Raw genomic sequence first — 13,979 nt, 5'->3', positions numbered from 1 at the left:
TGTTTGAAAAATATTTGCAAAATGGTGCATGGCACAGTTACTTTTGTTAATGAAGAAAAGATACAGGTCAACCAGAAGAGGAGAAAATAAAAACGATTGAAACATCAGGCAAAAGGTTATGAAGAAGCAATCCACAAAATATGGAATATCCACAGAATTGTATGAATTAAGTACTCAAACTCACTAGTAGGAAATAAAAGTTAAAGTAACAATGAGTATCACAATATCTGTCAGACTGCAAAAATGAAAAAAAACTATCTATAGTAGCTATTGTGCCAGGCTCACACACATCACTAGGGAATATGTAAATTGATAGAGCCTTTTTGAAAAACAATCCTATGGTGTCCTTTAATATTCAAGTACTAAACCTTTTAACCCAATAGGGCCACTCTGAATAATGAGAAAAATACACCTATAAATAAGGATATGTATTTAAGGATGGTTACAATACCATTGTTTATAGTAGCAAGGAGAGAAAGGCCTGGAAATGAATAGTTGACTAAGTCTTAGTAACTGAAGTAGTTTGCAACCATTGAGAAGAATGAATTAGAGATATGCCAGTTGATTTTTAGGGATTTCCCTTAGGTATTGTGGAATAAGAGAAACTAAGAGGAAGAAGAGTCTATAAGATGACCACATGTGGTAAAACAATGTCAGACCCTATATGTTTATTTCTATATATTTTTGTAAATTATTAAGCATGGAGACATTTATGGAAGAATATATAAACATAGGTTATACTGCAGAGTAGAGAGAATAAAGCAAAATGGAAGAAGTGTATGTGATATGAAAACATTTATCGGGGTGCCTGGGTGGCTCAGTGGGTTAAGCCTCTGCCTTCGGCTCAGGGTCCTGGGGTTGAGCCCCGCATTGGGCTTCTCTGATGGGCAAGGAGCATGCTTCCCCACCCCTCTCTCTGCCTGCCTCTCTGCCTACTTGTGATCTCTCTCTCTCTGTCAAATAAATAAATAAAATATTTTTTTTAAAAAAGAAAGAAAAAGAAAACATTTATCCATTAACATAATATAGATGTATATATTAAAAAAGGAAAAACATATAGAAAGTAAATGTATATTTATTGTCACAAAGATGGTCAAGATTTGTTTTTAAGAAAAAAAATTTTAATTCACATATGGAACCTCATGTATGATAAAAATTCCATAGTTTACACTCAGGGAAGAAAAGTTTTTATGTTAAAACCTGATACAGAATATTCCAAGAAATAAGAAATTTTAAAAGTTGATTTTAAAAAATTGAATATTGGTTTTAGTTGTCTATAATACAGCTTTGCCTTGTATTTTAGGAAGCTGCAGATGATGAACATAAAAACAGCCTTCTTCCTCAGATTATTCAGTGTTTTGCGTGTCCAAATTGCTTCCTTCTTTTTAGCAGCAAGGATGGGTGTTTGAAGCATATGTCTGGAAAGAATCATTTCCGTCAGAATTTTAAACTGGGTGGTATGTTAATACTCTCTTCTGAAAATTATTGAACTACTTCAATCTTTGCTGATTTACCATACTTCTCAGATAATTCTTGAGAAAACTTAACCTCACATTAGATTGAAAACATGAAAGTGAAAGGCGGTCTTAATTTTTATTTTTCAAGACAAATTCTCAGTATTGGTCTGCACCTAATAGTAAGATTTACTTACCTTGAGGAATGAAGAAAAACTTGGGAAGAAAATACTTACTTAGGATGATGTTTTTATATATCCATAATATCTGGGAAGTTGGGTGTTACTCTGCATTTAAGACTCAGATTTTGAGTATGAGTTCAGCATCTTTTGTACTTGTGGCTAGAAAATTCCTTCCCTTGGATTTTTATCATATAAATAACAGTCTTTTACTAATGCCAGCCAATGTTGAGAAAAGCAGAGGGGAGGAAGGTTGGGTTGCTGTCTACTAAAATCTTTGCAAGTTATAGTTTATTTTGTCTTTCAGATGACGAGGGAATAGCACATCCAATATTATTTCCATCTTTTGCAAAGAAACTTCTGATCTCTCTATGCAAAGATGTCCCATTTCAAGTTAAGTGTGTGGCCTGCCACCAGACACTACGTTCCCACATGGAGCTCACTGCCCATTTCAGGTTTGTATAGGATTAGTCTGGCTGTAAGGGAATCCTGCCCAATAATCTTTACCAGAGGGAAGATTCAACAGATATTTTTCTATTCCATGTTTCTTTGCTTTTTAAAAACGAGAATGTAGGGGCGCCTGGGTGGCTCAGTGGTTAAAGCCTCTGCCTTCGGCTCAGGTCATGATCCCGGAGTCCTGGGATCAAGCCCCGCATAGCATCGTACTCTCTGCTCAGCGGGGAGCCTGCTTCCCCTTCTCTATTTGCCTGCCTCTCTGCCTACTTGTGATCTCTGTCTGTCAAATGAATAAATAAAATCTTAAAAATAATAAATAAATAAATAAATAAATAAATAAAAACGAGAATGTACATTAGTCTGGAAATTAATCAAATTTAGCATAATGAGAGAAGTTAAAGGTGTGGAGAAAATGAATATGTTGATATTGCTCTGAATGTAAAAGAATTAACGGTTCTATGTGTATTTTCTTCTGTGTGCTGCGTGAGTAGTATGTGTACTGGGGGAGGAGTGGGTTAAAATAGAACCTTGGCTTTAAGTCAGCCAGAATGGAAAGTATCATATACATATGAAAGATTAAGTTTCTTTGAAAGGCCAAATTTACCAAATAATCATTGGCTTTACAATGGAAATTATCAAGCAATGTATAATCCCCAGTGGACCTTTCAAAACTAGCTTTAGTAATAATCAACACATGATAGTTGTTTTTCCTTTATATTGTCACCCCCTGCAAATTATTATTTCATAGTAAATCATGTTATTATATCTGTTAATACTTCAATATGTAACTATAAATGGTAGGGACTCTTTTTTTTTTTTAATCCTATAATACTGTTACCACACCTTAAAAAACTGGTATTTTTAATGGCATCAAAAACTAGTCAGTTATCAAATTGCCCTTATTATCTCATGAAGTTTTACATTTTACATTTGATTTGTTGGAATCGTGATCCAAACAAAATCTGTACATATTTTCTGTTTAGGTGCTATGTCTTTTAGGTCTCTGTTTTTCCTGTTATACCATTTTTTTAAAAGATTTTATTTATTCCCTTGACATACAGAGATCACAAGTAGGCAGAGAGATGCAGGACTTGATTCCAGATGCCTGATGCAGGACTCGATCCCAGAACTCTGAGATCACAACCCAAGTCGAAGGCAGAGGCTTAACCCACTGGGCTACCCAGGCACCCCCTTCTTTTTCTATATAAACATTTAAAGTTATAAATTTGCCTCTAAGCATTGCTTTACCCTCAGATTTTGATAAGTTGTTTTCATTTTCATTCATTTAAAAAATTTTACCTTTTAATTTCGACCCATAGGTTTATTAGAAATTTGTTGCTTAACGTCTAAAAAGAGTTAGAGATTCATTTTCCAAATATTTGTGTGAATTTTTTTAATCTTTTGATTTTAGTTTTACTATTCTGTATGTGGATTAGAAACAGACAAAACACAGGTAATACTCAAGTATTTTGAGATGAAATTATTCTATTATCCGCATTTTTTTTAAAGACATACCTTTCTTCTTCTTTTTTTTTTTTTTTAAGATTTTATGTATTTATTTGACAGATCACAAGTAGGCAGAGAAACAGGCAGAGAGAGAGAGAAGAAGAAGCAGGCTCCCCACTGAGCAGAGAGCCCTACTCGGGGCTCAATCCCAGGCCCCTGGGATCATGACCTGAGCTGAAGGCAGAGGCTTTAACCCACTGAGCCACCCAGGCGCCCCTATTACCTGCATTTTTATTGAAAAATATCTTCTAGTGTTTTATGTATACATTGTTTATAATTCCTGTAAAAAGCAGAGTTACTGTATTTAGAAGTACTTACGAAAGAGTGTGTTGTTTTTTTTTTTTATCTGATTTAGAGTTCGTTGTAGAAATGCTGGTCCTGTAGCTGTAGCTGAGAAGAGCATTGCCCAAGTTGCAGAAAAATTCCTATTACGAGGTTATTGTCCAAATTGCAACCAAGTCTTTATGGATGAAACCAGTACCCAAAATCACAAGCAGAATTCAGGGCACAAAGTCCGAGTCATTACCTCAATGGAAGAATCAGTCTTACTTTATTGCCACAGCAGTGAAGGGAACAAACCTTCTTCTGACTTGCATCTATTGCTAGATCATTCAAAATTTTCATCACTTAAAAGAACTATGTCTATTCAAGAATCAAGCTCACAAGATTGTACCACTGTTCCAAAAAAGAAGATGAATTTAGAAGGTAGAAGCCATGAAGGTATGGTTTGTGTTCAGAAAGAAAAGTCAGTTGTAAAAACTTGGTTTTGTGAATGTCATCAACAATTCCCAAGTGAAGATGCAGTGGAAAAGCATGTTTTCTCAGCAAACACAATGTGTTATAAGTGCGTGGTCTGTGGAAAGGTGTGTGAAGATTCAGGGGTCATCCGTTTACATATGAGCCGGATTCATGGTGGGGCACATTTAAATAACTTTCTTTTCTGGTGTCGGACATGCAAAAAGGAGTTAACAAGAAAAGAGACTATCATGGCACATGTGACTGAATTTCATAATGGACACAGATATTTTTACGAGACCGAGGAAGTAGAAGGTGAAACTTTGCCATCATCTTCTGCAACAATGGTGAGTAATGTGACTGCTAAGAATCCTTCTTCAACTATTACTATTATTGATCATTCTCCAGCAAACAGTCCTCCAAGGGGTAAATGGCAATGCCGAATTTGTGAAGATATGTTTGATTCCCAAGAATGTGTAAAACAGCATTGCATGTCTTTAGCAAGTCACCAGTTTCATAGATATAGCTGTGCCCATTGCAAAAAGACTTTTCACAAGGTAGAAACACTATACCGCCATTGCCAAGATGAACATAACAATGAAATAAAGGTTAAGTACTTTTGTGGGCTTTGTGATCTTATCTTTAATGTGGAAGAAGCATTTTTAAGTCATTATAAGGAGCACCACAGCATAGATTATGTGTTTCTGCCTGAAAAAGCTGAAACTTCGATTAAAACGGAGAATGATTTTCCAGTAATAGAGACCAGTAACTTGTTAACCTGTGGTTGCCGTGAGAGTTACATCTGTAAAGTCAACAGAAAGGAGGATTATAGTAGATGTCTCCAAACCATGATGGATAAAGGTAAACTGTGGTTTCGCTGCAGCTTGTGTTCAGCAACAGCACAGAGCGTAGCTGATATTAATACTCATATCCATCAAGTGCACAGAGAAGAAAACAGTGAAGAGGAAGAGGAACAGCAGTATGTGATCAAGTGTGGCACCTGCACTAAAGCATTTCATGATCCTGAGAGTGCTCAGCAGCACTTCCATAGAAAACACTGCTTTTTACGGAAACCCAGTGTGGCTCACTTTGGATCTGAGAAAACAAGCCTGTACAAGTTTGCTGCCAGTACCTCACGTACAGAGAGAAAACTGAAACAGACAGTAAGCTATCCAAAAAACTCAGACATGGAGAAAGGAGCTGAGAATGACCTAAGCTGTCAGAATATAGGTATGGCTTTATAACTCTAATGTCTATGCAAATTTCACATGCTGGTAGAGAAACATACATGTACTATAGCCATCATTTTTGTGAAAGCTAATAATGATTCAGTTTTGAAGTAAGAAACGTGGTAGGATGATCAGTTAATTACTGTGGTGTGTACACTTTTTATGGATGTGATTCGTAAGCATTAATAAATATTCTTATTTAAATATTCAACTAGGGGCGCCTGAGTGGCTCAGTCGGTTAAGCGTCTGCCTTTGGCTCAGGTCATGATGCCAGGGTCCTGGGATCGAGCCCCGCGTTGGGCTCTCTGCTCAGCGGGGAGCCTGCTTCTCCCTCTCTGTCTCCCACTCCCCCTGCTTGTGTTCCCTCTCTCTCTGTGTCTCTCTCTGTCAAATAAATAAATAAAATCTTTTTAAAATAAATAAATAAATAAATATTAAAAATAAATAAATATTCAACTAAACTTAAGGGGACAAAGAGTATATATTAGCTTTTTTTTAAATTTATTTTTTGTAAAATTATATTTATTTGACAGAGAGAGAGTGGGAGAGGGACCACAAGCAGGGAGAGTGGGAGAGAGAGAAAAGCAGTCTTCCCACAAAGCAGGGAGCCAGATGGAGGGCTTGATCCCAGGACCCTGGGATCATGACCTGAGCCCAAAGGCAGACACTTAACTGACTGAGCCACCTAGGTGCCCCGAGTATTTATTAGATTTAAACAATATGTGTTCAGATAACATTTTCTTTCACAAAATGCATGGGAATTTTGAGAGATGAAGGAAATTGATAGTCTTTCTGAAAGATTTGAAAGTTATCCTGAACATTTAGTTTCTTCTTATCATTCAGATTTAGGTTCATTAAAAAGATAAATTAAGGGGCTCCTGGGTGGCTTAGTCGGTTAAGTGTCTGCCTTCGGCTCTGGTCATGATCCCAGAGTCCTGGGATCGAGCCCCACATTGGGCTCTCTGCTCGGCGGGGAGCCTGCTTCCCCCTCCCTCTCTCTGCCTCTCTGATACTTGTGATCTCTGTCTCTCTCTGTCAAATAAATAAATAAAATCTTTTAAAAAAAAAAAAAAGATAAATCAAGTGAATTATTTTTGTTCCTATTTTGACTTTATTCATTTGTTGTTGGCTAATTCTTTTTTTATTTTATTTTAAAAAATGTTTATTTCACTGTAGTTAACATATTAGTTTCAGGTGTACAGTATTAATGATTCACCAATTCTATGTAATAGTCAGTGCTTACTATTATAAAGTGTACTCTTTTTTTTTTTTTTTTTAAGATTTTATTTATTTGACAGGCAGAGATCACAAGTAGGCAGAGAGGCAGGCAGAGAAAGGGAGGAAGCAGGCTCTTTGCTGAGCAGGGAGCCCAGTGTAGGACTTGATCCCAGGACCCTGAGATCATGACCTGAACTGAAAGGAGAGTCTTAACCCACTGAGCACCCCAATAAAGTGTACTCTTAAGCCCTTCACCTATTTCATCCATCCCATCTACCAATTTCGTTTAGAAGTATAATTTTAAGTGTATATCCCCCTGGTAACCACCAGTTCTCTATATTTAAGAATCTGTTGTTTTGTTTTGTTTTGTTTAAGATTTTATTTATTTATTTGACAGAGAGAGACACAGTAAGAAAGGGAACATAAGCAGAGGGAGTGGGAGAGAGAGAAGCAGGTTTCCTGCGGAGCAGGAAGTCCGATGAGGGCTCGGTCCAAGGACTCTGGGATCATGACCTGAGCCAGAGGCAGACACTTAACGACTGAGCCACCCAGGCGCCCCAAGAATCTGGTTTTTTGTTTGTCCTATTTTTCCTTTATATCTTAAATTCCACATGACTGAATCCTATGGTATTTGTTTTTCTAACATTATACCCTCTAGATCCATCCATGTTGTTGATAGTGGCAAGATTTCATTACTTTTTATGGCTGAGTAATACTCTGTTTACACACACACACACACACACACACACATACATATAATGCACATACATACCATATCTTCTTTGTCCATTTTATCAGTGGACACTTGGGTTCTGTCCATAATTTGTCTATTTAAATAATGCTGCATTTAACAAAGGGATGTGTATATCTTTTTGAATTTATGTTTTTGTATTCTTTGGGTAACTACCGAGGAGTAGAATTACTGGATTATATGGTAACTCTGTTTTTAATTTTTCAAGGAATCTCCTTAGTGTTTTTCACAGTGGCTGTACCAGTTTGCATTTCTACCCACAGTGTATAAGAATTCCTTTTCCTCCACATCCTCATATTTTGGCCTTATTCTATGAGAAATCTTAAAGATCACTTCAGAATTTGTATATTTTTTTTAGGATTTTCTTGGAAGCAAAACTATTACTTAGAGTTAAATGGCAATTAGAAGTAGAGTTACAGGGGTGTCTGGGTGGCTCGGTGGGTTAGGCCTTGGTCCCAGGGTCCTAGGATCAAGCCTTGCGTCTGGGCTCCCTGCTCAGAAGAGTCTGCCTTCCCTCTCCCTCTGCCTGCTGCTTCCCCTGCTTGTGTACTCTCTCTCTCTCTCTCTCTCTCTCAAATAAACAAATAAAATATTTTTAAAAAGAAGAAGAGTTACAAATGGTAGCAAGAAACCAGGGAGAAAATTGGGGTATAGATTCCTTTTTACTTACTCTAGACTTTACTTCTTGCACCAGGTGATAAGACTAAGTAAGTCCAGAAGAGTATAATGTTTTAATTTTGTTTAGAAGTATAATTTTAAGTGTATATTCTTTTAAACAAATATTAGGTCCTTGTAAATTATATAATATATAGCAGGGAAAGTGGTGATATATGAAAATTTTAGCCAAAATATATTTTTTTAAGATTTATTTATTTTAGAGAACAAGAGCACGCATGAGTGGGAGGGGCAGAGAGAGAGGGAGAAAGAGAAAGTTAAGTAAACTCCATGCTCAGCACAGAGCCCGACTTGGGGCTTGATCTCACAACCCTGAGATCACGACCTTAGCCAAAACCAACAGTCGAATACTTAAGCTGTACCACCCAGGCACCCCTAAAATTTTTTTATTAACTGTTTTTATGAACTACTGAGTTTATATAGCCTTGCTCTATAGCATGTGTAGATCTCAGTATCATCTTTAGTCGTGGCATACTTTATGTAAGAAATGATTATATGAGCTGCTACTGACCCATTCAGCTCTACTTCAGACAATAAAGCAGTGGTTACACTGTTTTTATGTTCTCTTGTGCTTTTGTTTTTGCAATTACTTTTTGGGAAATTATGTTGATCTGTGTTTGGTAATGATTGTAGTATCTAAATCTACAGTTACTAAGAATTTTTAAAAAAAAATTTGTTAAATAATTTCTTCACCCAACGAGGGGCTCAAATTCATAACCCTGAGATTAAGAGTCACATGCTCCACCAACTGAGCTAGCCAGGGGCCCCTACAATTACTAAGAATATTAAGAAAACATAAAAGAAAATGGGCTGCTTAGAAATGGGAGGGGATAACAGTAGTATATTTGAGGGAGTCTCTGTTAATGCAGAGTAAAACCTAGTCCTTTTAAAAAATAATTTAAAATATTAAGATTTGCATTGCTAACCAGTTGAAACTTTAAGGCCTTATAAAATAGAAAAGTATGAAGGAAGTGAAAGGGATGGAGAACAAGAGTTAGAAAATGGTAGAAGAGGAAAGAACGCAAGAGAACCAAGAAAAAGATCTGTTTATGGTGGGAAGTGCTGGTATGCTACCAGGACCTCTTATGCACCACTTTATGGTAGCAGGGTTGTTGGTTATTTCATTTAACAGGTTACTAATAAATCAGTCTAGATTGGGAAGAGAACAGACTTATGGCCGGGGCAGCAGGAGACGAGACATTCTTCAGATAACCTTGAAATTTTATTTTGATGGATGGTATAAGTTTTTGGTTATTTAATCTCAAAATTTTGTCTTTTAGTTCTTCCAATACATTATTTTTTTAAGATTGATTTTATTTATTTATTTATTTATTTATTTATTTGCTTAGTTAGTTATCAGAGAGAGAGAGACAGAGCAAGCACAAGCAGGGGGAGCAGCAGGCAGAGTTAAAAGCAGGCTCCCTGCTGAGCATGGAGCCTCTTTCAGGACTCTGTCCCAGGACTCTTGGATTGTGACCTGAGCCGAAGGGAGATGCTTAACCGACTGAGCAACCCAGGTGCCTCTCCAGTACATTATTTTTATTTTCAAAAGATTTTATTTATTTGATAGAGACACAGAGAAGAAACACAAGCAGGGGGAGTGGGAGAGGCAGAAAAAGGCTTCCTGCTGAGCAGGGAGCCCGATGCAGGGCTTGATCCCAGGACCCTGGGATCATGATCTGAACCCAAGACAGACACTTAACGACTGAGCCACCCAAGCACCCCAAGAGGACATGTTCTAGACAATTCTCATGTGTATGGGCAAAAAACTTGAGGACTGTATTTGTGACTGATTGTATAACAGGTTATTTTAGTTTTTGTTCTATGGAAAGGGTAAAGCATTCCAACAAACTATTTTAATACGGATTTTTTTTTCATACCTATGCTGTTAATTGCTAAATGTGATAGTCTGATCATGACACTGAATAAATATGTCTTTTTTAAAAAAATCAGAGAGGGGCACCTGGGTGGCTCAGTGGGTTAAACCGCTGCCTTCGGCTCAGGTCATGATCTCAGGGTCCTAGGATCGAGCCCCGTATCGGGCTCTCTGCTCAGCAGGGAGCCTGCTTCCTCCTCTCTCTCTGCCTGCCTCTCTGCCTGCTTGTGATCTCTCTCTGTCAAATAAATAAATAAATAATCTTAAAAAAATAAAAAAAAATCAGAGAAAGAAAGGCAGGCTTTCGGGTCAATGGCATTTATATATAGAAAGAATAATAAAATTTTTGAAATGTTCAGAATACTTTTTATCTGGTGTTAGTATACCATGTCATGTACAAGTTTGGACTTCATGAAAAGGTTTAGAAATTAATAATGTTCAAGATTAACATTTTTGTATATTCTCTAATATCTTTTTTTTTTTTTTTAAAGATTTTATTTGTTTATTTGACAGACAGAGATCACAAGTAGGCAGAGAGGCAGGCAGAGAGAGAGGGGGAAGCAGGCTCTCGGCTGAGCAGAGAGCCTGATGTGAGGCTCGATCCCAGGACCCTGGGATCATGACCTGAGCCGAAGGCAGAGGCTTTAACCCACTGAGCCACCCAGGCGCCCCTCTCTAATATCTTTTAGACTTAAGCAATTAAAATGTTTTTAGTTAATTCTTAACAAATTCAGGTTAATGTTTCTCTCTTCTCAGATGAAGAAGTCGTTGAGCTTCCAGATTTGGATTATCTGCGAACCATGACTCATATAGTCTTTGTAGACTTTGATAACTGGTCAAACTTTTTTGGTCATCTACCAGGGCATCTTAACCAAGGAACATTTATTTGGGGTTTTCAAGGTATGGTTGATAAAGAAAACATTTGAGATGACACCCTCTCCTCTTTTTTCCTTTAGAGTATGTTTCACATTTAAAGGACTGCTCTTGAACCTCCGTGATTAAAACATACAGACATAGTTAGAATATTGTCACTTTGCATTATAGCTACTCTGCTAGAATATTTTTCTCTCCACATTTCTCTGTGGTCACTGTGAACTCTCTTTGGTGACCTAAAGTTTGTGACTCTATAGATACATATTGAAAAAGCCTTTATTTAACACTGGCAATGTGCCAGGTACTATGCTTGGTATTAATCCAAGCTTACTGATTATTATATTTATCTCCCTTTTAAAATATAAGGAAGTATGCTGAAAAGTTTATTTTTTTCCAAAGTATAAAACTAATAAATAGTAGAGTTAGCCTTTGAACTTGATTGGGTTCATGGCTCAATGGCTACAGAACTAGTATGATTTTCAACATGTCATAACTGCCTCTTCAGTTCATCCTTACTGTTCATTCATCTAAATATCTCTTTACAAACTATTGACCAAACAGGGGGAGAGACTTCTTTGATTTACAGGAAGTCGGTATAGGGAACATCCAATAAACTTCATGTTTGATAGGGAACAACATATAAAGAGGAGGATTGAATTTAAGATAGGAATGTACTGACCTGGATAAAGTTACCCAGTACAGTCTTTTAGTAAATTTAGCTTTACTGATTGCCCATAATTTCTGTCCACTGAGTAGCCCTGACTTATTTGTTAAAAAAACATTAATATGGTTTTATAGAATTATTCAGAGACTTTTCACCCACACTACTTTTGATTCTCACTAATACACCTATGTGTTTCCAGATGAATAGGCAGATTGAAGTCATCCTACTTTGCCAAGATTGTAAAGCAACAAAATGGTGATACCCATACTCGAATTGAGTTCTGCATTCTAATCTAGAATCTACTCTCTAGAAAAAGTTTTCTCTAATGTGTTTTTTTTTTCTATTTTTTTTCTAATGTGTGTTTTTTCATGATTGAGCTTTCAGTTGTATCTAGTATTCTGTTCTTTTTGTTTGTTTGTTTGACTATCATATATACCTTTTCTAAAAATAATAGGAGGAAACACCAATTGGAAGCCTCCACACAACTGTAAGATCTATAATTACCTGAATAGGATTGGATGCTTCTTCCTTCATCCTCGTTGTAGTAAAAGAAAAGATGCTGCTGATTTTGCCATCTGTATGCATGTGAGTGATTGTTTTATACAAAATCTATTGTGAACCTTTGACCCATTTGGAATATCTTTTCTACTTGGATCATAATAATGCTATAGAGCATATTTTGGTGCTATATTTTTGCATAAAGCCTTCTACATCAGGTTCTACCTATGACAGTGAGGGGAAGGACTCATACTATACTTATTTATTGCTTTTCCCCAATTCCTAGCAGACTGTCAGCTACTCATTGTAGACTCTTAACTATTTATAGAATGATGATCAAGAGATGACATTATACTTGATGTATGCTAAGATACTTTCACATTTTAACATCTCTGAAATTGGGAGGCACCTTAACAATCACCATTGGCCTAGATGCGGTTTGCATTTGCTTCTCTCTCTGCCAGTTACCTAGAGAAGCTACCAACCTTAGACCCATTTTAAATTAAATTATCTGCTTAAGGATTTATGTGTCACACTGATAGCATGAATTTACTCAGCAAATTTGGTTTTTGGTATTTTTATGTATGTTTTTAAAAGTTTGTTTTTTTGTTTGTTTAGAGAGTGGGGAGGGGCAAGTGGAGAGGGTGGGAAAGAGAATCTTAAGCAGGCTTCAAGCCCATCGTGGAGCTGTCTCACAACCCTGAGGTCATGACCTGAGCTGAAACCAAGAGTTGGGCCCTTAACCAACTGAGCAATTCAGGCACCCCTTAAGTTTTTTATTTATTTAAGTAATCTCTATACCCAACATGGGGCTCTAAGTCATGACTCCAAAGCCAAAAGTCACATGCTCTACTGACTGAGCAGCCAGGTGCCCCCTCTGCAAACTTGTTAGCTGCTGCTTACGTTTTAAACCATAAGACATTTCCTTTTCCCTTTATCAGTGCTGAGATTGAGTTATGCAAATTACCTTGCTTACCCTTTCTCTATGGAAAATTTATTTCTTATTTACCCTTAGATTAAGTGTGTAATCCTTATAGCATTCCAGGTTTATGTTTGGCCTTTTTTTTTTTTTTCTTTCTTGGTGGCACATAAAATATCTGGCATTGATATTGATGGCTACATTTGATTAAACATTGCATATTTCATTTATTTATGAGGGAGATCTTTATACTTTGGTGGGAGCTAGAACACGAGCTAAATATACCTTTTGTCGGGGTGCTTGGCTGGCTCAATCAGTGGAGCATGCAACACTTGATCTCAGGGTTAGTTTGAGCCCCACACTGGGTATACAGATTGATTTTAAAAAAGTAATAAAATCTTAAAATAAGTAAATACACCTTTTTAGGTATGTGTTCATTCTGAAATAGATGTAATTTAATTTAAACCTCAAGTACTGATTTCTGTCAACACATGTATTTTATTCCACCTTAGGCTGGCCGTCTAGATGAACAACTACCCAAGCAAATCCCTTTCACCATCCTCTCAGGAGATCAAGGTTTTCTGGAGCTAGAGAATCAATTTAAGAAGACCCAGAGGCCAGCACATATACTAAACCCTCACCATTTAGAGGGAGATATGATGTGTGCCTTGTTAAATAGCATATCTGATACCACCAAAGGTACGCAGCTGCAGTCACAGTGCAAACCGCCCAAGAGGAGGAGACTTCACTGCTGAGAGAAACCAATAAACTGCTGTCCACTAGTGAACTATTGGCTGCTCACTAAAGCATCGTGCTCTCATACTTCTCTCTTACTTATTTTTTTCCTTTTCTCTTATTCTTTTTTTTTTTTTTAAAGATTTTATTTATCTATTTGACAGAGAGAGAGAGAGATCACAAGTAGGCAGAGAGGCAGGTAGAGAGAGGG

The 13,979-nt window shown here is 36.9% G+C and overlaps 1 protein-coding gene across 5 annotated transcripts in view; it reads left to right on the top strand.

Moving 5' to 3' along the window:
- ZNF451 (zinc finger protein 451) overlaps window positions 1–13,979 on the top strand; it is a 139,041-nt gene that overhangs the window by 101,570 nt on the left and 23,492 nt on the right. For 4 of the 5 annotated variants that reach the window (XM_032864468.1, XM_032864471.1, XM_032864469.1 and 1 more), the window contains 6 exons: window positions 1,304–1,457; window positions 1,941–2,088; window positions 3,951–5,560; window positions 10,836–10,979; window positions 12,071–12,201; window positions 13,546–13,732. In XM_032864468.1, coding sequence (XP_032720359.1) covers window positions 1,304–1,457; window positions 1,941–2,088; window positions 3,951–5,560; window positions 10,836–10,979; window positions 12,071–12,201; window positions 13,546–13,732 — 2,374 coding nt within the window. Of the gene's footprint in view, window positions 1–1,303; window positions 1,458–1,940; window positions 2,089–3,950; window positions 5,561–10,835; window positions 10,980–11,815; window positions 11,944–12,070; window positions 12,202–13,545; window positions 13,733–13,979 lie in introns of those variants that run through there. The other variant, XR_004383472.1, reaches the window with a different exon arrangement.

This window comes from Lontra canadensis, unplaced genomic scaffold (assembly GCF_010015895.1).
Source record: "Lontra canadensis isolate GAN:19392208 unplaced genomic scaffold, GSC_riverotter_1.0 scaffold27, whole genome shotgun sequence".
NCBI classification, from domain to species: domain Eukaryota; kingdom Metazoa; phylum Chordata; class Mammalia; order Carnivora; family Mustelidae; genus Lontra; species Lontra canadensis.
This window is presented reverse-complemented; position numbering and strand designations above follow the sequence as displayed.